At 37.4% G+C, this 25456-nt stretch overlaps 2 protein-coding genes across 6 annotated transcripts in view; one reads left to right on the top strand and one right to left on the bottom strand.

Moving 5' to 3' along the window:
• The window catches only part of gpat2 (glycerol-3-phosphate acyltransferase 2, mitochondrial), a 50520-nt gene extending 35398 nt beyond the window's left edge, over window positions 1-15122 (top strand). The window contains exons 14-21 of the mRNA XM_052094472.1: window positions 1528-1792; window positions 1942-2084; window positions 5735-5812; window positions 9512-9637; window positions 12737-12857; window positions 12956-13024; window positions 13407-13462; window positions 13729-15122. Of these exons, the coding sequence (XP_051950432.1) occupies window positions 1528-1792; window positions 1942-2084; window positions 5735-5812; window positions 9512-9637; window positions 12737-12857; window positions 12956-13024; window positions 13407-13462; window positions 13729-13845 (975 nt within the window). The 3' untranslated portion in view covers window positions 13846-15122. The remainder of the gene's footprint in view (window positions 1-1527; window positions 1793-1941; window positions 2085-5734; window positions 5813-9511; window positions 9638-12736; window positions 12858-12955; window positions 13025-13406; window positions 13463-13728) is intronic.
• Window positions 15123-15268: 146 nt separating this feature from the next.
• LOC127621051 (fumarylacetoacetate hydrolase domain-containing protein 2-like) lies at window positions 15269-25445 on the bottom strand. 5 transcript variants are annotated; one of them, XM_052094481.1, is made up of 8 exons: window positions 25338-25445; window positions 24404-24605; window positions 23426-23642; window positions 20130-20189; window positions 19617-19779; window positions 18576-18684; window positions 18135-18222; window positions 15269-16003 (listed from the first exon to the last, which is right to left on the bottom strand). In XM_052094481.1, the coding sequence occupies exons 2-8, from the start codon at window positions 24571-24573 to the stop codon at window positions 15941-15943; spliced, it is 870 nt and encodes a 289-aa protein (XP_051950441.1). In that variant the 5' UTR covers window positions 24574-24605; window positions 25338-25445; the 3' UTR covers window positions 15269-15940. The 5 variants fall into 5 exon arrangements, with proteins under 5 accessions (XP_051950441.1, XP_051950440.1, XP_051950437.1 ...); XM_052094480.1 differs by having other exon boundaries at window positions 25208-25427; XM_052094477.1 differs by having other exon boundaries at window positions 24404-24654; window positions 25231-25427.
• Between the last annotated feature and the right edge of the window lie 11 nt (window positions 25446-25456).

Raw genomic sequence — 25456 nt, 5'->3', positions numbered from 1 at the left:
TAAGAAATGCATAGTGACATATATATATATATAGATATTATGATTAAATAAGTTTTAATCTAGCTGCATGAAGCATCCACGCTCGAGGGAGGAGCGTCCCCGAGGCAGAGTCTCTCTCAGGCGGGTTAACATGAGCTGCTTCTGTATTATTTGAACTTTAATAAAGCTATAATGCATTCAATTTTACTGCATTTAAGATGTAACGCTGGGACGTTTCCTTTAAAGAGCTCCACCTCTGCTTATTCCACAACGGTACATGTTTCTGAATGTACTTTTTTTTTATTCATTCCCTAATACTTTGGGATCTACATAAAATAAACTGTGAAAGTTTAGAGTTCATCTGGACTGATCTGTGTAATTCTTCCTCCATCAGGCGTGAACTGCTGCTCTCACGCGTCATCGTTACAGTTTATTGTGATTTCATGTTACGTTAAATGAGATCAAACGACTATTCAACAACGAACATTTTTCTCGTCAATTTTGTATTTTCGACGGTGTCGATAATGTCGACTAAACGTTTCAGCCCTAATGCAAATGATAATATGCTTTAGTTGCTTGAATAAATCCAGGTGTCTGTCTTTCATGTGCTTTATTAAGTTTGTTTATTAAGTGTTTCCTCCTTTCGTCAGAAAATTGCGAAAGCAGCGTTTACAAATAGGTTTTTGCTGATCTATGATGTTTCCCTAACCTAAGAATTTCCAAACCTGGCTTTTTCCACTTTTCGACGAGATTCAGTTGAGACTCCGCAGCAGCTTTGCATGTCGTCATCTTTTTTCTTGTTGTGAGCGTTCGATAGTTCCCGACTCTGCATGATTACCGGGTAGACCCGGTACTCTGTGCCCGGTACCTCCATAAATTCTGGTATCATAAATAATTTTTTGTTTGAGTACCGACTTGGTACCAGGGTACCTGTATTTTTGACAACACTAGTTCAGATAGTCTAAGCGGGTCGCGCGTAACAGAGTTTACAGTCGCAGTGTTTACAGTTTTTGAGAAAATGTACCTATGAATGGCTTACTTATATTTGTCTGCATAATTAAGCTGGTATAGGAGAAATATTTTAACACTGAAAAATGTCCATACTTCAGCTTTAAGTGCCATCTAACAAAAATGACACCGAGTATGTTTACATGCACTTTAAAGTTTGATTTCAGTCAGACTAAAACAATAGTTCATCTTTTTAATGTCATGTAAGCGCAGTCGGATTTTTGTTGAACTAACTGACCTAGATAATTCGATCGTAACTTGGCTTCGTCATCAGACTACAACTTGACTCAGACACACAGCATGGATTAAACACAATATATTTGTGGCCTTTAAATATTTGATTATGCATTGGGTCAAATGTGGATCAAAAAGATACTTTTAAAGAAGACTTAAGTGGAAATCATTCTAATAGTATGTTAATTAACATATGAATCATCCACTTGTTGTAGATTATTCATAGAAGCAGTAAAATCTGTTCTTCTTTTCTTTCAGTGATTTGCCAATCTAAAACCTAATCTTCTCTCTTTCTCTTTCTGTAAGGGTGTGCGTGTGTCTGTGTTGTGCAGGGACATATGTTGGCTTTTGGAGGAGGTGTTGTTCAGAAACACTGATGTGGGTTTCGGCGGTTCTCTGGTTGGACTGGTGCATCATGCGCTCGCTCTGCTCCGCCCACATCTGCTCCTGGCTGCAGCTCCACCCACTAGAGAACCTGTTATTGCACCGCGGCCAGACTGGAACTCTCTGGTTACACTGAGCCAACATTGCAATCTGCTCACTCACGTCTTCATCCACGAGGCTGTAGGAGGTGGGAGAGCATGTGTGTGTTTGTGTTAGGGATGAGTTTGGAGGCAAGTGAAGGGAAGTTGTTATTGGTGGTGGTGTGTTTGGAGTTTATTGACTTTGCTAATGTGTGTTATGTGCAAATGTGCCATATGTGTGTGTGTTTGTGTGAAGCATGTGCCATCTCTGCCATGCTGAGTGAGGTTGTAGGTTGTGGAGGGGGTGGAGACATGGAGTTTGATGTTGTTCTGGGACAGGAGGAGCTGATGGAAAAATGTCTCCAACTCACACATTTATTGTCAGCAGGATACATACCAGTGAGTTCCTAAAACACACACATACAGATTCAGATATCTCACTATGAAATGTGTTTAATATAGTGCTGTCAGTCAATTTATAATCGCATAATTTTTTGTAGATAATCGCAGATTTTGAATGTTGAAATTTGACACTATATATACCTTTCCTGTCAAAATGCATTTATTTACATATTGGGGAAAGAAAACAAAACAATATATAGCTATAATGCTTATTAACATTTTCCAAAGAAAGCCTTCTGCAGTATAAATATAGAAATGCACTAAAATAGCACCAATTCAAGTAACATTAAACATTTCCCAAAGTCTAATTGGGAGTTTGACTAATTGAAGAACTAGTCCCCACATAGGTTGTATATATATTGCAATGCAGGGGCAGACCTAGAATTTCTTTTTATAGGGTGGCAAGGGGGTGGCATTCTGACTAAGAGGGGTAGCAACACTAAAGCAAGTGCCCATGCTTGGTTTTAATGCATTAAGGTACCAAACTTCATTGCAAAAAGTACTAGTTCATTAATAAGATACACTATCAAATTACAAATGCTCAAGAATTTACGATACAACTGAATTTCTACAGGAACCACATAGTAACCATTTTGCTACTGATGTTCCAACATTAAAAAAAAAAAAAAAAGAATCCTTTTTGCATAACAATAAAAAATAAGTAACAAAATGTCTATCACCAGAGCACCAATACTTTGTCATCAGCAAATTTCTAAATGTTCCTTAGATAGACATTTAGAACGGGCAATTTGGACTAAATTCCTCTACCATATGCAGGCCAATTGTTTTTATTGTGTTAAGTGTACCCATGGATGGAGAGTGCATACATATCCCATGTTATTCTCATGAATATTAATTATATCATGCACAGTAAAAATTATTTTAAATGACCTGTTTTGATCAACTGTCATTCTTAATGACCGATTCAAGCACCCAAATAAATATATCACATAATATGTTAATTACATCTCTACATCTGCCACTATCAGTCTTGGGATTTTGTTAGTCTGTAGAAGAATTCGTAGATCAGCACTTTGATTAAGAACATGACTGATTGATCTAGTGGTAAATTTTCGCCTCTAGTTTTTAGAGGTTCAGTTTTCTAATTTTCCCAAACATAACTTCTTATTTTAGTAAACCAAGGTTGCATCTGTATGTCAGTGGATGGGTTACACTTTAAAAATAAAATGCAATAAAAGATGCGGGAGACGAGAGTAGCAGAAACAAGGACACATTTACTGACAGCTCTGTATATGCAAAAACAGCGAACTCCGAAATTTAGACAGTGACTGCAACAACCACAAACTCTCCGCACCAGCAGCGGTAACTCGGAAAAAGTCAGAGTGCAACTGAGCACCTGTGAACGAGATGACACAGTTCACGAACACCCGCTAGCCATCGCACAACCCAGCCATGAAACACTCAGTTTATATAGTGAGGAAACAATCAACACCCGAGAGCGATTAAGACACAGAGAGAGAGAGAGGGAGAAAAAGAGGAAAAAGAAAACACTCTCTCTACATACAATTAATATGGCCAAGAAGGCCATCACAATGGGGGACACTGAAAAGAGTGTGAGGGGCCAGTCAAAACACAAACAGATGAAATAGAATCTCCTACTTCAGAACTGGAGATGTTTCAAGAGGATTATACACATACCTGACTAAAGCTATTTAAAAAAGTGGTGAGGACACATCTCACCCATATCAACCCATAACTGACAGCAGTGTATGTAATAATAATTCAGTGAATACTTGGAAACAACTGAGAAATTAATATTGTACCTTTTTTTTTTTTTTCATGTGTTTCTCCATGTGGCCACTGTTATGGTTGAGTAAATAAACAAAAAAAATGTAACTGGTGAAAACCCAATCACTGTAGACACGCTGCAGTAGCAAGTACACGATTGGTCTAATGTTGTGATTGGCTGCTGCTGTAATCAATCACACGATTGGCTGCTGTGATTGGCCACTGCTCTAATTTGAGTCTGGTATGGGTCTGTGTAGTCATTTGTGCATTCGTTGAGAGTTGAGGCAGTTCAACATGAATAAAACCCTACACAATGCCAACATGAACTATAATATATTTATTTTTAAAGAGCACCTATTATGGTTTTTCAAATATTACCTTTCATGTAGTGTGTTTTATATAGCGGTTTGTGAATGTAAAAAATCTGCAAAGTTTAAAAAGTAAAAGTGCACGACAAATGGAGTTATTGACTCCCAAATGAAAGAACCGATTCTGAACACCTGAAATGAGTCGTTAGTAATTCCAGACATACATCCTGTACTAACATGCGTAATTTGGTAACTAAAAAACCCACCTCTGGTCTTCTTTGACTGCTCACGATCAGCTTTGACCCGCCTTCAAGCACTACATTAAGCGGTAGACCAATCACAACAGACTGGGACATCTGACCAATCAGAGCAGAGTTGGCTCTCTTAAATGGGAGTTTAGAATGAATCCTTTAGAATGGATCATTGAACGAGTCGTTTTTGACACTGTGGGGAAAAAAAAGAATGCTGCAATTTAAATTATGAGCAAATTAAAGTGGTTTTTGACCTTGGATGCATGTAAATCAATTGTATGAGACCTTTAAAACAAAATTAGGCACGTTTAAAAACCATAATAGGTGCCTTTAGTACATTTGGATACTTATGCTGGGGTGGCAGATGAAGTGGCAATGTTTTTTTCTTAGGGTGGCATCTGCCACACAGGTAGACCCGCCCCTGTTGCAATGGGCATTGAATCTCTTAAACTCTCATCCTCCACAATAATAATCTGCTGGTAGACTGTGGCTATCCACTTTCCTGCAACAATTGTGAAGCCACGATCATGATTCAGAGCATCAAAACAAGTGTCGAATGTCACATTGAACTCCACATGAAAAGCGCTTGCAGAAAAAAACAGTATTGTTTATTCTGACAGCTCTAATTTATTTATATTACACTTAACTGGTTTAATGAATCTAATGTTAATTTACATTCAATGCAAAATCAGGGAATAGAGCTGTTCAGGCATGGCTACAGCTAAAATTCTACATGTGCCATTTGGTTATTGCAGTTTATGATCTTACCTCAATAAAAACATTGTTTAAGACGTTTACTTTTGACGTTTATCTTACATATTGGGTTATTAAACATAATCAGTGTAATACTGTGCATGTAAAAAGGCTCATTCATACACTGTTTGTGGTGTATGGAAAGAGTACATCGACAGTTGATTATCAGTGATTGTCTGCCAGCATTCAATAATAGTAGGTTCAAACTCAATATGACATTTATAATCACACTGATGCTGGTGGTGATTCAGCCTTCTCACTCTTCAATCAGTCTGAAGAAAATGAATTCATTTTTTCATAAATTCTTCTAATTTGTTTCTCCCAATCGATCAGTCGCTCTCCATCTGTTCCATTTATTTTTCTTTCATGATTTCTCTTAAATCGAATTTCCCGTTCAAGGGTTCTTCAGTGGTGGGAATAGCAAGTGTAATTATTGCTGGCACATTTTACACTTGCATCAGCAAATAAACACTTGTAAAGGCTGTGAAATGTCAACAAGAACAAAACACTACACAACAGCTGAGTGGAACTAATTATGTTCTGTTGCATGCTTTCTATCTGCACTATCTCTCTGACTCTTTCTCAGCCATGTCAGACAGCTCATAGCTTTGCTCTTGATGTTGTGGATAGTATGGTGCGCTGTGGGGTTCTCGTTATGGAGGAGGTAAGACATTCGCATTAACAAACAAGCACTCATCCTCTGATCACACTCATTCTTCACATTTGTGGCATTTTTTTAAATCCTCATCAGTGGTAGATCGAAATGGGTTTTTCAGTGGCCGATGGCAGGATGTATATCAGGGGTGCCAAACCTGCTCCTGGAGATCTACCTTCCTGCAGAGTTGAATTCCAGGCACCACTCTAGAACACCTGCTTGTTATTTTGTGAACCCAAACATGGATATAGAATACCTAGATTGTGCATGAGCAACAGTTGCTAATAGAGAACAACAGTGCCCATCCACCTTTTTAGCTGTATTAGTTCCAGAAGTATTTTTCCCATTCGATCATTCCATACAGTGAGGGGAAAAAAGTATTTCCCTCATTAAAATGCAATTCAATGTATAAAATGTTTGACATGCGATTTTCTGGATTTGTTTTTGTCTCTCACTGTTCAAATTAACCTACCATTCAAATTACAGACTGATCATTTGTTTGTCAGTGGGCAAACGTACAATATCAGCAGGGGATCAAATACTTTTTTCCCTCACTGTATGGACTTCATAAAATCCTTCATTAAAGAGCTCAGTCATGAACAAATCAACCAGCTCTGAGGTGAATCACAAAATTACAAACTTTGATTTGAAGCTAAAAAAGTATTTGAATATCAGACAAAAAGACACATGTACAAGATTTAAAGGGATAGTTCTCATCATGTTTTCTCATCATTTACCCTCATGCCATCCCTGATATGTATGACTTTCTTCTGCTGAACACAAAGGAAGATTTTAGAAGAATAGTCCTTACTATGCAAATTAATGGGTATTAAAATTTTGACATAAAGGCAGCATAAAAGTAATCTATACAACTCCAGTGGTTAAATCCATATATTCAGAGGCGAAATGATAGGTGTGGGTGAGAAACAGATCAATGTTTAAGTCCTTTTTTACTATAAATCTTCACTTCTTTGTGCATATCGCCACCTATTGGGCAGGGAGGAGAATTTATTGGAAAATCAGACTTAAATATTTATCTGTTTCTCACATACACCTATCTTATAACTTCTAAAGACATGGATTAAACCACTTTTATGCTGCCTTTATGTGATTTTTGGAGCTTCAAAATGTTGGTACCCATTTACTTGCATTGTAAGGACCTAAATAGCTGAAATATTCTTCTAAAAATCTTTGTGTTAAGCAGAAGAAAGAACATCATACACATCTGGGATGGCATGAGGGTGAGCAAATGATGAGAGAATTTTCATTTTTGAGTGAACTATCCCTTTCATGTCTTTCATGAGGGCTCATGAGATTTCTTTCAATCTCGTGAAGCATTGCAAATGACGTAACCGAATGAAAACCAGTTGAAAAACATTGATTGCTATTGATTTAAAGTAGCTGCTTTTAAGTAAAGAGACAATATCTTTTAATATCATTGCAAAATATTTACAAATATATACGCACACTGAAGTGGGCGCTTACTGCAGAGTAGAAATAACATGGACTCAACAGAAGCATATATCATCGGTTAACAATCTCTGAGCTCATGGTTGGTCTGTCTTTAATGGTTTATTTAATATCGTTAAAAATCTATTCCGCTATGGAGAAAATGAATGGGAATTTTACTTCTGGAACATGACAGTTGCACTCTATTGCAATGATACTTATGATATTGATGGGCCATCATAGAGCACACACGATTGCTTGAAGCTTAAACCGGTTGGACTAATGATCATAAATGCTACGGCTAGGATAGAGGTCATAAACCATCTATAATATATTTGTTAACTCACATAATATTCATATCACTCATAACATGGAATGAGATTTTGTTTTTAGTTTATGTAGGCCATCATATATTATCATATGATAATATGTAATCATTTGCACTGTTATTACTTTCAAAGCACTGTAGGCCTACAGTGTCATTCAATTTTTTTTTATATTGTCAAATAATTGCTCATTCATAATAAAGATAATAGAATATTGACAATATGACGGTGGTAGGTCTGATCACTGACAATGATGAAACAGCCTACATAGAGGAGGTGCACATTCTGACACAATGGTGTCAGGAGCACAACCTCTCCCAGTAAAACCAAGGAGCTTGTAGTGGACTTCAGGAAGAAAGACAGAGAACACAGCCCCATCACCATTAATGGAGCACCGGTGGAGAGAGTCAGCAGCTTCAAGTTCCTCGTTGTCCACATCACTGAGGAACTCACATGGTCCGTCCACACTGAGGCCGTTGTGAAGAAGGCTCACCAGCGCCTCTTCTTCCTGAGACGGCTGAGGAAGTTTGGAATGAACCACCACATCTTCACACGGTTCTACACCAGCACTGTAGAGAGCATCCTGACAGGCTGCATCACCACCTGGTACGGCAACAGCACCGCCCACAACCGCAAAGCCCTGCAAATGGTGGTGCGAACTGCCAGAAACATCATCGGAGGTGAGCTTCCCTCCCTCCAGGACATATATAACAGGCGGTGTGTGAAAAAAGCTCAGAGGATCATCAAAGACTCCAGCCACCCGAGTCATGGTCTGTTCTCACTGCTACCATCAGGCAGGCGGTATCGCAGCATCAGGACCCGCACCAGCCGACTACATGACAGCTTCTTCCCCCAAGCAATCTGACTTTTGAACACTTGATCTCTCACGATCAATATACACCAGCACTGCACTTTATTAATCTATTATCTCACACTGGACTGTCATAATTATATTCTCCTCAATAGAACTACAGCATATATATTTTTTTTTATATATATACTTTTTAATTTTTTTTATTGTATGTGCATTCTATATTGTGTGTATTGTTTACTGTTCGTTGTATATTATTATTGTGTTGTGTACATTATGTAAATTGTGTTGTGTATGTTGTTTACTGTAATTGGTTTATGTCTCGTCACTGTCATGACTGCTATGTTGCTCAGAACTGCACAAAAGACTTTCACCTACTGTTGCACTTGTGTACATGGTCGTGTGACAGTGATTTGATTTGAATATGCCAACAACACACACTATAAACTGGTGCAAGTATATAATGAGCTATTTATAACAAGTTAAGAACACAAAGAGCTTGATTGGCTGGAATTTAACTCTGCAGGATGGCAAATCTCCTTGAGCAGCATCGAGCCCCCCAATCAAGAGAATAGGGTGGCCTATGTTTGCTGTCATTACAGTTTATAAAAAGAATATGATACAATACAATTTAATGATAGGAAGTGAGACGTGCGTAAGACTGCTAAAAGTAAATTTATTTTACAGTGTCTTCTCAAAATTCTTTATTCAAGTTTATTGCACAGATAATGGGCTTTATATCATGTATATTGGTCTATCGCTAATTCTTATAAAAGATTAAAAGACAAAAAGTAAATTCACTAAGACATGCCCAAAAATCCATCAGGCCCGGAAAATGGGGTGTCATAATCGGCACTCTTGATTGTTCTGTCCCTGTCCATTTGTGTTCATAGTTTTCAGCTGAATGAGTCTGAACACAAACACCCACAGAGGTGAAAGTTGGCTGATTTGTTTAATAAATTTCTGTGATGGCGTTCGAGCCAGCTATTTTTGTTTCTCTGTGGTTAAAGGTCATTTCAGCCTCAAACAGATTATTTGCCGCTTGTCTGTAGAGATGTGAACTTGATTGTGTGTGTGTGTGTGTGTGTGTGTGTGTGTGTGTGTGTGTGTGTGTGTGTGTAGGTTCAAAGAGATACACCAGTGTGTGACTTCATGAAGAGGCAAGGTGTGTTATCATGGGCTACTTCAGACAACCCTGACCAGAGCAGCGATTCCGACTGTGAGGAAACGGATATGCGCTCTTTTAAGGTATATCCACTCACACAAATTTTCAAAGGATGAATTCACCCGAACATAAAAATTTGGTCATTTATTTATTTGTGCACCCTCATTATGTTCCAAACCTACATACTGTCATTTTTTTCTGTAGAACAGAAAAGCTGAAATTTTTCAGTCTATAGGTAGCTCTTGCCATGACAAGGGGCAGTGAAGCTTGAAAAAGGACAAAAAAACACCATAATGGTATCAAAGAAAGTACAAGCGACGCATATATTCCAAATCTTCTGATACTATACAATAGCTTTGTGTGTGAAATGGACCATAAATTAAGGTGCTATTCACTGATTTTCTTCTCTTTGCCGAAGCTGTGGTTAAGTAAATGACAGAACTTTCATTTTTGGGTGAACTAATCCTTTAATGAAACATGGAAAACGAGTGTCAATGACTGTCAACGTGCCCGAGCATAAAGTTCTATTTAAATATTCAGAGGTTTTTGGGATTTGAATATCATTGGATTTACAATAATATATTTTCCAATTGAAAGAACACACATAATGTTTGGACATACTATTAAAGGACCCAATGTTCCGGTGAGATGAAAACGCCTCACATAACATACACCTCATTTATCATTTACACACAGAGGCAGACAAAAACAGCCTTATAACTAAGACAGACAGTTCAAAGATGCTGCTCTTTAGTCTAGCTCAGTCTGCAGCTTGGCATTTCTCAGTATCTGCGCAATGAATCCAGCACAAAGAGAAAAACAGTAGAAGGAAAAGTCAATAGCATGTGCATATGATTTACTTTCTTCTATGGAACACAAATTAAAATATTTTCATAGATGTATAATGTGTTTATATCCATAAAATGTAAGTCAATAGAATCCAAAACTTTCAAGATATATATGCAGCGTAAAGGTAATCCATATGATGTCAGTGCAAACGATCAATTTTGGGTGAGAAACGGACCAAAATGTAAACCCTTTTCACTATAAATCTTGAAGTCTTATTGGCACGTTCATGAGAGAAGCTCAATTACACGTCCTTGTGCTTGCTCTTGACACATGCACGGAGTAATTTGATAACTACATTTTTAAATTTTTCTGAAGAAAATATCAGTGTAGTTGCCTGCAGTGTTGGGTGTAATTGGATTAAAAGGTAATTAGCTCCTCCTACTTGTAATCAGATTACAATTTCTCACTTTAAATGAAAGTAATAACTTTTTTACATTACTTGGGATACAAATATAAAAAAAATATGATTTATGTGTAATACAATTCAAATGTGAAAATGTGAATTCAATTCATATGTACATCTGTTTGCGTTTTCGTGACCTCTGAAGTGTGCTTTAATGAACAAAGAGAAAATAGACATTTTAAATTTGAGCGGAAAATTAAAAAAAACAAATTGTTATGAGTAAAGTAATGTGATTACTTTTCAATGAAGTAATCAGTAAAGTAATTTGATTATCATTTTTGAGAAGTAGTTTATAATTTGTACTTTTTTGTAACTTACCCAACACTGGTTGCCAGGGCATTGCTAGGTCATTGCTTACTGTCCCGTCAACAGAACCCACCCCAAAGTCTCTATACCTGCATCTGAATATGCATCTTTCTCTGATATATACTGAAGTAAAGTGACTGGTCCGCATATTACAGGATATGGCTCGGGTCACTCCTTTTATGTAAATCTATGGGATTATTTTGTCCTTTTTATTAACTGCCTCAAAAACATAAGCCTGATTGCTTGGAAAAGTAAAAGCTCAACTCTACTCAATCCACTCGATTTGGACCATTTGTGTCCATGGCACAAACAGTGCAGGACAAATTTTGTGCCCAAGTATTATACTTGGGGTTAGAGGTTTGTTAAATTTGCCAACCCAGCCTGATCTCATTAAAATGACATGATTATGGCAAAATTTTGCAAGATTATATCACGTGGTTCCCCGCGACCCTGTACACAGGATAAGCGGTTGACGATGGATGGATGGATGGATATATGGATATATCACGTGGTTTGTTACACGTATTGCTGCATTTCCGAGGTGAAAATTCCACTGAGTGGCGCTAAAAGCGAGTTCAGTTTTCTCCTAAACATATGAGACATGTAAGGTTAATGCTCTATGGAGTTTTAAATGAACAAAACCGACCTCCCTAACCTAAACCTAACCGTTAGTGTCGGTGTAGTCTCCGCATCAGACGGGCATGCCCACGGAGCGTCCACAGTCTGTTCTCTAACCGTCTGTTGCTTATAGCACACAAAACTGGAAAACGCTTTCTTGGTCAACTCTGAAGAGCAAATCCGATTGGCTGGTTCGATGGAACTTCCGCAAGTCAACGGACACGGGATGTTTTTATCAGACCGCCTGGAAGCCAAGTTGTGTTCTCTAGGTTCCACGTTGATAGAATGAGCGATTTTAAGGAAAACATAATCACAAAAGTTTGCCTGGTTAGTTGACATGAAATCTTCTAAAGATATTCAGTTTCGTTTCAGGCATATAGCAGTAAATCAAGCAGATATCCACAAGCAGAGCTGCATGATGTCTGTGAAATTCTCGATAATGAAGTTTTCTGTGCTGTAACTAGACTCTTTACACATATTACGCTCCTCTTCTGTGCAGTCACAGAGGCTCACGCACAATTAAATAAATAATTTATTTCCCCATGTTGGTCTTTTATTACGGTATGATACATCCGATAACCCTGCCCCTAAACACCTCAACGACAAAACTGACTGTTATTGGTGGTGTTACATGTCATTTAGATGGCTTTTCCTGTCTAAATGGGTGGTCCTTGGCCAAATAAAGCTGCTTTATAGCCTAGACATATGCCGTAGTCAGAGAAAGCATGTGTGAGATAAATAAATGGAATTGCTGAATCAACCACATCATTTTGTGGTGCTTCTATGACACTTTCGTCTCACATGTCGACCCGCATGCACTTTAGGACTTGTACCCTGGTAAAATGTTGGTAAAGTAACGTGATACTATGAGACGAGGTTGCCTAACCCCTAGTATGAGTAATAGTGATGCAATATAATATCAGGAAATATCAGGACACAGTGCAGGTTTACTCACTCTCCTCCATCCTTCTGTTCTGTTTTCTCTGTCTCTCTCTCTACTTTCTAGTTGAGTCAGCCGTCTCAGTGCCCAGAATTGCTGTTTTTTCTCTGCAGTTTACTGAGTGTCCAGCTGAGAGCTCTGTGCTGGGCTTTTGAAAGCCTTCATTACCTCCCCTTACCCATCACAGGTAACCAAACAACACCATTGCCACGTGTGATGGGTTAGTGTGCCTTGGCAGCATAACTGTCACTATTCACACTATTGTTAATTGATTGTTTATCTTAGAGACAGATTGCGTGAGCCAACTTCATGCACACTTGAAGAACCGAGCTACGCTGGACAAAGTGCACCACGGTAGGAGACACATAAACACGTTTTCTTTCTCTATGCACTACCATGAAGCTAAAAGTTTAGCTCAGTGCACCTTTTTAGGATAAAACATTGCTTGTCAAACCAGTTTTGAGCTTTGATAGAGCATAAATAAACTGGTTTTAACCTTGAAACATGGCCTATATAGATATTGACAGCTACTTATGCATTGTCTATATTATTAATCCAGCAGTTTGTTTTTAACCAACTATCGAATCATAGCTCTGCTTTTAGTCTGTAGCCTTGATGTTAGAAAGTTTAAAGTTTAATGCTCTGCAGATTACATTGCACTCAAGGATTATTAAATAATACTTCAAGACAATAGCACTAAGCAGAGCCATCTTGTCATTTTGTGAATGTTCTGTAGAGAGCTCATCTATTGACTTGGTGAGAATGGCGCTTCATACCTTCATTGATCTCGGGGTAAGCGAATCCCAGCTAACACAAAACATCTTGATTTACTATATTTACACTCAGTGGCCTTTCCACCAGCCTATTGCACACGCCTACAGAAAGCTACAAATAACACTGCAAATTGGAACCACTGTGAAGTGTAAACAAAATTTAATAATGACAATAAATTTGGCTCTGTTGCTAAAGATTGTGTCTGTGTGGGTTTTTTTTTTTTCACTACAGGTGTTGAGTGGCCTTTAGGTTTTAAACATTGTGTCTGCATTTCTTTATTACAGGTGTTGACTGAGGACCGGCAGAGAGAAGCTGTGTATCTAGACATCAGTCCGCTTTTTTCTCAGGGTGGGAATAAAGAGAAACTGTTGCAGTTTTTCTCGCAGTTCATGTATAACTGAAAGAGAAAAGTAAAATGAGCTGAGAGAGAAGTCTGTCTCAGCTGGGAATGATAACAGCACAACCAGAGGCACTTCTCAACTTCTTGTTCTGTTCTTTAGTGTTATATAAATCATTAAGTTGCCATAGTTTTGAATACTTTTGTGTTTATACTTTAATACACTTGGTTTCTGCAGCGTGCATGATGTTGAGGTTACTTTTTTTTTTTAAGTTAATTGTTCTTAATAGCCCAGATTTGGTTGAATAATGACTATTTGAAAAGGGATATGTTGGATAATGTTCTGTTTTAATGAAGAGCATATCAAATGAGCAGGATTTGTGTTAGGTCAAAAAAGATACTCTTTAGTTTAATTGAAACTGTTGTTTTATTATAACTGCTTTTTGTTGAACTGAAATGTATACAGAATGTGATTGGCTCGGTTCAGTACACAAGTTTCTGATCATTGACCTGGTTGCAGTGTTTCTGTCATGGTTTGATTTATAGACCGGTGGTGCAAATGTTTCCTCATATGCACAGTAAACAGTGTGTATTTTCTTCATATCATTTCCTCAAAGATTTAGATGAATTACATCTTTCTATCTATGCATGTTTCTGCTTCCTCAAGCACAAATGTGCTCTCACAAACACTATTCATTTAAACACTTTCAAGCAATAGTTCACCCAAAAATGACATTTACTCACCTTTTATAGTGTTCCAAACCTGTATGACCTTTCTTCCTTACTTATAGGGTATGGCATTTTAATTTTAAGGTGAACTGTCTTTTTGACTTCTATTCCAGTAGGTCTGAAGCTCTACATTTTATTTAAGAGTTTTAGGTGGTTTCACATTCATTAAATGATCTATTTATGAGTAATAATTATGATGGATGCTACGGAGACACAGACAGTGTGAGGGGCGACTAAACTCCGAAAATTGACTTCAGCTCTACATATAACCAGCCCTTGACAATCTCGTTTATAAACAACCGTCCTTGCAACATGATCAGTTCTACATGTATATTTACAAAGGAAGATCATTTTAATACTTAGTAACAGAACTGAGGGGCCATGTACATCTGACATCTGAAACAAAAAGGCTAACAGACGGCTGGTGGCTGTAGCACAGAAGTGCTGAATAAGCTCTAAAGAGAATCGACCCATAGACTCACCACACACAGAGTTATCAATAACTCAGACAGTGCAGAGATCCCTTTAGATCAAAGTGAAGGGAAGAGAGCAGGACTGAGGGATGGGGGAAGAATAGGTGATTAACAAAAGACAAGATGAGATAGAAAATAATAGTACCATCCATCCATTGCACTCAGGGTAGTAATTTTGAACACTTTTCCCCTAAGAACATAAGCATTATGTCTCAGTTTAATTTAGTATTGTACGCAATCAGTGTAATTCCTATATAGGATGAATTGATTCACACAAAAATGAAGTTCATTTACTACTCGTTACTTTATTTAGAAACTTTTATGACTTGAAGGAGAATGTCCAAGCTGCTCTTTTACATACAAAGTTAATCTAAATAACTCTCACACAAAGCTATCATATGGCTTCAGAAGGTTTGGTATATAGTGCAGAAATCACAGACTATTTTTAGGATGCATTTTGGTTCCTTTTGAAGCTTGACAACCACTAGTCACCATCTCATTTCATTGTATTGAAGAGGGCAGATTGGACATTCTGCTAAACATCTCCTTTGGTCTTCAATGGATGAAATAAATGCATGCAGGTTTGGAAAGACATGAGTGCGAGTAAATGTTAGATTTTTCATTTTTGGGTGGACTATTAACATTGTCAAATAGAGATATACATTATCTACTGAGTACAAGTAAATAATGCCATCTACTGGAGGCTTGAGTTGCATTCTGTCCCTGTGTGTGTGTGGAAAAAGCTGATGAAAACAAGCTTCACATTCACAAGAAATTAAACTCAACAACTTTTGTGCCAGATTCAGAAACAATATGGATGATCTTGTATTAGTAGTCCGTAGCATCCTGTTTTACATTTAAAAATGCAGTATTTCCATATTCACAATGTAAAAAAATAATTACAGATATTGAATTTGGTACTTGGGTCAATGTTTAGCATTTAACTTGGTGCTCTTCCTAAACCACTGTGTTCCGTATGGATCCTATCTGATCAATCTGACACTCCACAACATCGCCCCTCTGAAACAAATAAAAAAATACTTTATTATAGCATACTGACTTACATTAAATATCACAATAATACAAAAGAATAGAGATAGACCAATATATCGGTCAGACCGATTCATCAGCTGATATTTGTCCATTTTGCATTTATTGGCGTCGGCTGATTAACAGTGTTTCCCTCATGTCAGTTCCAAAACCTTCTGATAGATTTGTCAATAAATAGTCAACACTTTGTTTTCAAGACGTTTACACAAATTTGAGTAAATGTTGCATAAGTGCTTGTTTTACTTTAGAAATAGTGTGTACATCTGATTTGCTGTAATAAACTGTATTATGTTTATCTGCTTTTATATCGGCCATTGAAAAACCCGTATCGTTCGACCACTACAAAATAATACATTTAATGTGTTTAAAACAGTTGTACACATTTTTTAATTGATTAACTAAATTGATCATAATCAATTAAATCATAAATAATTTTTCCATTACCTTTTTCAGCCGCTGTACCAGATAATTATTTTTACAGCTGAATTACAGCTGATTAAATATTTTAAATATTACATATTTTAGTTGAACATAACTAGAACAAAAGAACAAAAACTTTTCATTACTTTTAAAAATAAATCTATCCATGATTGTGGGAACCCTGTTCAAATAGCATTTGGTAAACTTGAAAAAGTTGAAAACTGAATTTTTAAATAGTGAATTTGTGACAATTTACATGATTACTTAAATGATTTGTTTAGACTCAGTTACTGTTTTGTTTGTGTCATCTTGGACTTAAACAGACATCTAGCGGCTTGGATGCAGCATCATTTAAAATCAATAGTTTTAAATTTCAGATGCCATTGTAGAAATGTAATATTCACAGTCAGCCATGATTACTTTAATCAATGAGTGAAAGTGTCAAATAACAGGACAGTTACTGAGATTAAGTGAGTAGTATTCGGCTGGTCATGTGATTCTAACATGACAGCCCCCATGTGCGGACCCTCTCCATGTAGAATAAAACAGCTTTTATAAGGTTTATGACTGGAGTCTACATCTCATGTGGGTGGTAATGATTTTTACATTTAAAAATTAAAACTTTTTTTTAATGAGGAAACAATTACTGAGTACACCTATGCTATACAAAGTAATATGTGTATACTGTACATGTCATAATTTTTGAAGTAGTGTTTCCACTAGCAGCATATTTAACTTCTCAGACAATGGAAACCGATAGTGCTTTCACCCAGTGGAGCATTTTTTGCTTGCTAACCTCAAAGGACCAGATAAATGTAAACGTGCCAACACATTCTATCAATCCTGTCTAAAAAGGCAACAGTTTTAAAACAAATCTAACACTTCTGTGTTGTGTAAATTGCATTTATAATTACACATGAGTAGGGTCAAAGTCTATTTCTAACAAGCAAATATTTGGTGTAAATGACGTGTGGCATGGTGGCTGCTTTCCTCTTGGGCACGTCTACTGCACGCTGAATCAGTTCTTGCATCAATATCTGTGTTTTTTTTTTTTATTGAAACCATTATTGAAGGTTCTAGAAAGTAGAGATAGAGCTGCTGTGCTCCAATTATTTATTTATTTCAATATTAAAAATATTGTTGGATGTGTAAATGCTATTAAAATAAGGAGCACTGAGGCAAAAATATTTTTGATGAAAACAAACCGCTGAAGTAGATGAGAACAAAACAGCAATGATTGCATCATTGAACCTATTTGTTTGGCTTTAAGGTTGGTTGGCTCTGTTTTCCCTCTCAAAATCAGCTTGCACTAGTGTCAGTTCAGTCAAAAAGAATGAGAAACCTCGTACCCTTTTTTTTCTTGTAATGTTGCCTCTTTCAAATCCTCAGTTTTGTGTGAAAACTGGCATTACCGCAGCATCAGTATTTTCACTCAAATTGGTCAGGTCTTCTTTTGCGTATGATTCAGGATTACAGCTATTCTCTTCGTTTCATCAGTTACCCTGATCTGACTGTATGAACAAAAGGGAATGGGTGGCACAGAAGCCACACATTGCCAGTGCACCAAAACAAAGAATTCAGAAAAGGGTGCTAAAAGATTGCCAGGTGCCGTGATTGTAGATTGCGACGTTAACCCAGCAACATTGAAATATACATGCTGTTTTCCTACAGAATAGCTCACCTTTAAAAACACAGGTGGATTTCTGAACACCCCCACTCCTGGAGGTGTTCCAGTCAAAAACACATCACCAGGACACAGAGTTACAAACCTGTAGGAAAGTCGAGAAGCAAAATTAAAGCAACACTTAATGATGGCATGCCCAACTGAATTACAAATAAAGTACTATCAAAATACTTTATAATGTATAAATGTTCAGAGTGAGACATTAATCCTGCAACAAAGAATAAACTGAACCCAGGATAGCCCACAAAACAACCTGTTGTAAACAGTATCACACATATAAACAAGTTTATAGGCCTGCATATGTCATGCAATGCATTTTTTTTATTACAATAAAAAGACAAACCAACAACACATTTTTAGTCACTACTAAAATATATTTTGATGGTTTTCTGCAACACAGGCCTATACAAAAATTCAAACCAGAGTGAGTTTGCTTACTGTGAGACCCAAGCCACCAGTTTCTTTGTCTGAAAGATCATTTGATTGGTGTTACTGTCTTGAACAACGGCTCCATTCACCAGGCAACGGATCCCCAGGTTATGAACATCTGCTTGAACAAATGTCCCTCTAGTCACTGTTGATAACTAAATCAACATGAAAAAAATTCTAATAATAGTTCACCCAAAAATGAAAATTCCCTCATCATTTACTCACCCTCATGCCTGTTTATTTTTGAAGCTCCAAAAAGCACATAAATGCAGCATTAAGTAATCCATATGACTCCAGTGGTTTAATCCATGTCTTCAGAACCAATCTACTCAGTTTTGAGTGATAACAGATCAAATTAGAACTCCTTTATCACTTTAAAATCAGCAGTCTCCTTGGTGATCATGATTTGAAGCTCGATAAGACTTCCTAGCACCATCTGGCACCCTGCGCATACATCAAGCACTAGAAAGTGTAATCGAGCTCGAAATCATTATAAGTTGTACATGGATCGCAGAGAATAGCATGAGCCTCCACATGCTGTGAGTCTCTGCGGTGTCATGCACAGCGAGCCACATGGTAAAATGCACGGATTGACTGTCTCAGAAGCAGAGGCAACTGAGACTTGTCCTCCACCACCCGGATTGAGGTGAGTAACCACACCATCAGGAGGACCAACTAAGTAGTGGGAATTTGGCATTCCAAATTGGGGAGAAAAAGAAAGATGGACAAAGAGATATATATTGGTCTGTTGTCACCCAAAACCAACTGGATCACTTCAAAAACATGGATTAAACCACTGGAGTCCTTTTATGCTGCCTTTGTGTGCATTTTGGAGCTTCAAAGTTCTTGTCACCATTCACTTGCATTCTATTGACCTACACAGCGATATTCTTCTAGAAATCTTCATTTGTGTTCAGCAGAAGGAAAAATAGTCAAAGAATTTTCTTTTTCGGGTGAACTTTCTGTATACTTTAAGTGTCAAGCTGTCCTGCAAAAACAAAAACACCTTCATTGACACTTGTGACTTTTGATATGGTTCATTTTAAATACCATTCAGTGCTGCAGTGGTAACAAGCGCTGGCCCCAGAGGACAGAATGTATCAAACGTTTTTCCCAGCAGCCACTGCTTTCCATTGCGCTTCATCTGCCAATCACGGGCGCTGACATCATTAGCTACAGTGAATCCTGCAACATAAGAAAAGGCCTCCTCTTCCTGAGAACAAAAAAAAAGTTATTTGACATTCGTCAGGACATTAATTCGTGGAGAACTGTCCAACTGCCAAGAGGCTGATAAAGACATCTCTTCATTTACTTTATGACCTGTTATATTGCATTTTGACTGCTCACATTTATCAGCTGTCAAAAAAGCCATAAAGTATTGGTATCATGCCTTAGGCTCTCAGACAAAATGTATCATGCCATGTTTATTTTTTTTATTTGTTGCATTGTCTGGAGTATACCAAATAACCTACTTGTTGTGGTAAATGTGACCATAGCACAGACAATTTCCTATCTTAACATAGATATGTCAACAGATGGAAATTATTTATATTCCTTCTTTACCTTAATATGCTTCCCTTTCTGGCCAATCACAAAAGCCAGCTCTACCTCCCAGTCCACTTCCTGTAAATTCACAAACTCGTTTGAGCTGTCGCTACAACCCCCTGTAGCTATAAATCACATGCTTCACACATTAATTAAATAACAATGCTACCTGTCTACATTTTGCAGAATTTCAAATATTACATTTTAGTAAATCAACAGTATTTTTAACCCTAATAATATCTGAACATTTTGAAAAAAAAACAAAAACAAGGCTTGATTCGATAAGTCTTAAGTGGTCGTAAAAAAAAAAAAAGCAAAACTGACCGACCACTGAAAATGAATGTGAAAAATTCTTATCTGTCAAATACAATCAATAAATCAGTCATGATGCAGAAAAAAACAGACAGAAATTGCAGGGTGAGACTCTAAAACATCCTCAGTGCAACAAATACACACCTACACAAACACACACAAATGAACTGGAGAGAGTATAACACAGAGCTTTTTTTTACATTTGTCAAAAAAATATATAAAAATAAATCAGTCACAATGCTAAACACACACACACACACAGAGAAATGAAGGGGCGAGTTGATAAACACACTCACAATGCAGAACACACACAGAGAAACAGGGCATCTATAAGTCAATTCAGCCATCAAAAGCTATCTTTTGGTCATTGTTGGCATTACAAGACATTTACAGCTTATGATAGCAATCTGTCACACACTTCCTACTGTAGAAAGTTTGAAATTGCAAAATGTTTGTGATACTTCTGTTTTATTTTCTAATTGAATTTTTAGAATTTTGCAGTTCATTACTGGTTCTTGATGTTTCTTTTCTTGACATTATTATGCATTTACTTTGAGTTATTAAATGTTTATGTTTGAAATAATTTATTGGTAGAAAAATGCTTATTCAATGTATTCTCTTTGTAACACCATGGTCAGGTTTGATTGCAAGCATGACGTTAACTGCAAAAACAAACACTTCAAATACATTTTAAAACGCTAAACTGACAAATAATAGTTTGATACTGTCTTAATATACACAGATCAGCCACAACATTAAAACCACCTGCCTAATATTGTGTAAGTCTCCATCGTGCCGCCAAAAAAGCGCCAACCTCATCTCAGAATAGCATTCTTATAACATTCTATTCTTATCTCCAAATTATACAGAACGTTATCTGAGTTACTGAGTTACCCAACTTTGTCAGTTTGAACCAGTCTGACCATTCTCTGTTGATCTCTGTCATCAACAAGGCATTTCCATCCACAGAACTGTCGCTCATTGAATGTTTTTGGTTTTTGGCACCATTTGGAGTAAATTCTAGAGACTGTTTTCAGTTACAGAAATACTCAAACCAGCCCATCTGGCACCAACAATCATGTCACACTCCAAATCACTGAGATCATATTTTTCCCCAATTCTGATGGTTGATGTGAAAATTAACTGAAGCTCCTGACCCATATCTGCATGATTTTATTCACTGCTGCCACATGATTGGCTGATTAGATAATCACATGCATGACGAGGAGGAGGGCGTGGCTGGGCCGTGAGGGTGCACTGCCGGCGCAGATTCAACTAATCAGCGTGAGAGAGAAATAAAGGGGAGCAGGAGCAGCCAGTTTGGGAGAGAGAGAGACACACATGGCATGTGGTTTAATTTCTGTCATTAAAGTTTATGTTGACTGTTCTGCCAGTTCCCTCCCCCTCCTCCTTGCCCATCCGTTACAGCATGGATGATTGTTGCCGCCAGGTTTGAGTATTTCTGTAAATCCTGGGATTTTCACGCACAAATAGTAAATGGTCTGCACTTATATAGCGCCTTTTTAACATTAGCGGTATTCAAAGCGCTTTACACTGCGTCTCATTAAACCATTCACCCATTCACACACACATTCACACACCAATGACAGCAGAGTTGCCATGCAAGGCACTAGCCTGCCATTGGGAGCAACTTTGAGTTCAGTGTCTTGCCTGATGTGGCATGTGGAGTCATGTGGGCCGGGAATCGAACCACCAACCCTGTGATTAGTGGCCAACCTGCGCTACCACCAGAGCCACAGCCGCACAACAGTCTCTAGAATTTACTCTGAATGGTGCCAAAAACAAAAAACATCCAGTGAGTGACAGTTCTGCAGATGGAAATATCTTGTTAATGAGAGATGTCAACAGAGAATGGCCAGACTGGTTTAAGCTGACAAAGTCTACGGAAACTCAGATAACCACTCTGTACAATTGTGGTGAGAAGACTATAATCTCAGAATGCTATACTGAGATGCATGTTGGCGCTGTTTTGGCAGCAGAAGGGGACCTACACAATATTAGGCAGGTGGTTTTAATGTTGTGGCTGAACGGTGTTTATCCAAATGCATATTTTGTGAAAAAATATTAAATTAGCTACAGCCATTTACTGGCCTTTACTGGCAAGACATGGTTTTCAAGTCATGTTATTTATATTTTCTTCACCAGATGGCAGCAACTTATAGAAGTGTAGGTTCTGAAAAGTGTTTCAACTTATAGAAGTGTAGGTTCTGAATTGTTTTCTTTCTTAATTGCATATGCAAATTAATGGTAACATTTTGACATTTTTGAAATGTAAATAATATCAAAATAGTATAAAATCTTAAAAGAAATGCATAGATGTATTGTTCTTCAGGGAAGAAGAAATTGTATCATTATCATCAATAAAAAAAGGGTTACACATCTGACTCTTCCAGTCAAAAATGACCTTGAATACCAAAGGGAGGTGCCATTTTCAAAACCTTAGGAGGCTTAAGAGACATATTGGCACAAAACAGTCAGCTGACTTTTTTGGAACCCTAACAAACATAGGCATATGAAAGATTAAACTAACAAAGTATTATGGGGAAGTCTGTCAGTTAAGAAGCGATTAACAGTTATTCTATAGTATCTAGTGTAATTAAGCTTGTTTACATGCACACCGATAACATGATGATAAATCCCAAAAAACTGCTTATTTTAAAAATAAAATCAGATAAAGTAAGAAACCCATATTTACATGAGATTTGAAATAATTAAAGTTTAAATAATAAAAGTTATTCTCTGATTTTGACGTGCGCACAACACTTACATTCATTGGATTAGCCGGTAAGAAAGGCACAAATCTGCCTATGTCGATCAGTTTATTGTTATGCTATATATACTGATAAAGGAAAGAATTTTAATGCATTCACATTGTTAGCTTATAAAGCATAACTGGTGTACGAACGTGCATGTAAACACGCTCATGGTTCACTTAAAATGAGATCACCTGCTTGTTTCAAACAATAAAAAACCGAGCTCACCTTACTCTCTTCAGGTAGAACGATATCATCACAAGGGCCAATAATAGTGGAGGGGAACTTGCTGAAAATAATTGGCTCCTTAGGAATTGGGGCATTCTGCTCTAGGCAGTGATCTCTATAATTCATACCAACACATATCACCTTCTCCGGGCCAGTGACTGGAGAAAGCAGCCTGATATCTGACCGTGGCACCACACACTGACCACTGGACAGAGCCCTAAGAGAGAGACAGAAATATGATGATAAATAAATGTCTTTTATGTCTGTACTAAAATCTTTAAGCTCCAAAAAGCATATAAAAGGAAGTATAAACGTAATATAAACGTTTAATCCATGTCTTCTGAAGCAATCCAATCGATTTATATTGCTTCAGAAGACATGGATTAAACCACTGGATTCTTTTGAATTACTTTTTGCTGCCTTTATATGCTTTTTAGAGCTTCAAAATTTGGTCACCATTCACTTGCATTATATGGACCTACAGAGCTGAGAAGCAAGAAAGTCATACACATCTGGGATGGCATTAGGATGAGTAAATTATGAGAGAATTTTCATTTTTAGGTTAATTATCCCTTTCATTTTTAATAAAAACTATCATATGTCTTCAGAAGACTTGGGATACGGTGGACAAATTGTATGAACTGACTGTATGAAACTTACTGTATGTGGTGCTTTTTTGTCATTACGTGGAAAAGAATGGTCAGAATATTCTTTGTAAGTCATTCAGTTTTGGAACGACATGAGAGTAAGTAAATAATGACAGATTTTTAATTTCTGGGTCAATTATTCCTTTAATACTGACATAAAGGCACGCTCCAGTGTTGAAACTCGAGGTATTAAATGTACCCTTTAAAACTGACTGAAATGAAGCAATCTATTTACTAGTGCTATCCATTATTTGGCATGTGATTGTAAAGTATGTGTTTTATCACATATTTGTCTAGTTTTTGTGGTTTCTTGCCATGTGCATTCTTGTACCTTTGAGCACAATCCATTCCCTTCTGTCCCATCTCTAGAAACTCTCTCATAGTGGAAGGCATCGAGGGGTCAAAAGATTTCAGATCAACAACGCTTTTACCTTCTGCCTGCTCCACCCCGACTCTGACCCTCCCCTCATCTCCTCCATGGCAGAATTGGACCAGTCTCATAGCGGCTGAGCTCGCGGTGCCTCTGAATGTGCCTGCAGAGAATACGGCATTGAGTCGCCTCAAACATAGCAGCAATCTCATCTAATCAAACATGGAGGAAATGAGAGAGGAGAAAAGAGGACAGAAAAGAGGAAAACGTAAGTAGTGACATATGTGCATGGTTACAGCACCCTTCTGGAAAAACAGCCCAAACCGGCCCCTAAGGTCCCAAGCTCAAAGACCAGCCAATGCTTTTTAGGCTGGTCTGTTTTAATGGTTTTAGAGGGGGTTTGCACTTTTTAGCTGGTCCTGCTAGGATACCAGAGTGGCCAGCTAAACAGCAGCTGGACCAGCTAAGACCAGCAAACCACCTTGGGCTAGTTTGAACAGTTTTTTTTCAGCAGACAGATGAAAAGAAAAGAAATAAGTTTAGGAAGCAAACGCAATTTTATCAAATTAAGATTTATCATATACAGCTGAATTATTAGGCTAAATAAGAACCACAGCCCAAGGAACAGGAGGTTTTATGGTTAGGTAACAACCAATCAGCAGTAGCACAATAATGGGTTACATAGTTCAAGCTATTAATCACTAGAAATAAAGATATCAGATCATTGCCTTTTTGCAAGATTTAGATAAGAGGTCACTTAATTACCCAGCTTTCAGTTATAGTCCTACCTGTTCCCGGTGCAAAAACACGAAATTTTGAACATGCACGTTAAAAATGTATTGTAAAATAGCATACACAAAAAAACGAGCTATCTAAAGCGGAAAGTGTCACTCACTGCAACAATGTCAATATGAACCGACTAAATATATAAAAATACACAATCTTTGTACTTTGGTCCAAGTTCAGCTCAGGCGCTCGGTCGACTCTGTCATGTGACTTCCGGTTTTGTATTTT

Source organism: Xyrauchen texanus, chromosome 27 (assembly GCF_025860055.1).
Source record: "Xyrauchen texanus isolate HMW12.3.18 chromosome 27, RBS_HiC_50CHRs, whole genome shotgun sequence".
In the NCBI taxonomy this organism is placed as follows: Eukaryota; Metazoa; Chordata; class Actinopteri; order Cypriniformes; family Catostomidae; genus Xyrauchen; species Xyrauchen texanus.
Note: the sequence above shows the minus strand (reverse complement) of the source record. Positions and strands in the feature narration are given on the sequence as shown.